Source organism: Myotis davidii, unplaced genomic scaffold, assembly GCF_000327345.1.
Source record: "Myotis davidii unplaced genomic scaffold, ASM32734v1 scaffold586, whole genome shotgun sequence".
In the NCBI taxonomy this organism is placed as follows: Eukaryota; Metazoa; Chordata; class Mammalia; order Chiroptera; family Vespertilionidae; genus Myotis; species Myotis davidii.
Genome location: NW_006296809.1, coordinates 813,281 through 813,811, shown reverse-complemented (window position 1 = coordinate 813,811; position 531 = coordinate 813,281). Strand labels below are relative to the sequence as shown.

At 69.7% G+C, this 531-nt stretch overlaps 1 protein-coding gene across 1 annotated transcript in view; it reads left to right on the top strand.

Annotated features, from left to right (window-relative positions):
* CFAP74 (cilia and flagella associated protein 74) overlaps positions 1-531 on the top strand; it is a 42,657-nt gene that overhangs the window by 38,262 nt on the left and 3,864 nt on the right. Inside the window, 1 exon segment of the mRNA XM_006772562.2 lies at positions 104-369. Coding sequence (XP_006772625.2) covers positions 104-369 — 266 coding nt within the window.

Genomic DNA, 531 nt, shown 5'->3' with positions numbered 1-531 from the left:
GGGAGCCAGGGATCTGGGGGCAGCGGGTGCAAGGCGGGCAGTGGGTGCTGGGACGGGCAGGGTGCCCTCAGGGCCGGCTCTGCCCTCGACCCTCTCCCCCCAGAAATGCCTGGTCCAGGTGACCTTCCGGCCCGTGCTGTCCAACGAACTGATCCGCCAGCAAGCCATCCGTGCCCAGGCTAAAGACGGGGAGGTCAAAGTGCGCAGGGCTCTGAGAGGCGGGCGTGGGGCGCAGGCTCTGCAAGGACCACCCCTCCCCTCGAGGCCCTTGGCCAGGCCCCAGGCCAGGAGCGTGGGCAGATGTTTGCTGTTTCCAGGGGCTACAGCTTCTCCTTGGGCGGCCCCTCCCTCCTTCCTGGAGAGCACCCCCTGAGGGAGGACCCCAGAGGTGGCTTCGGGGCAGGGGGGGCCTCCGCTCCCTGAGTCTGACCAGAGGGAGGACCGGACACAGCAGAGGAGCAGGGTGCACAGGCAGCCACTGACCCGGCGAGGGGCGCGGAGCGGCTGAGGGTGACCCTGAGAGAGGGGACA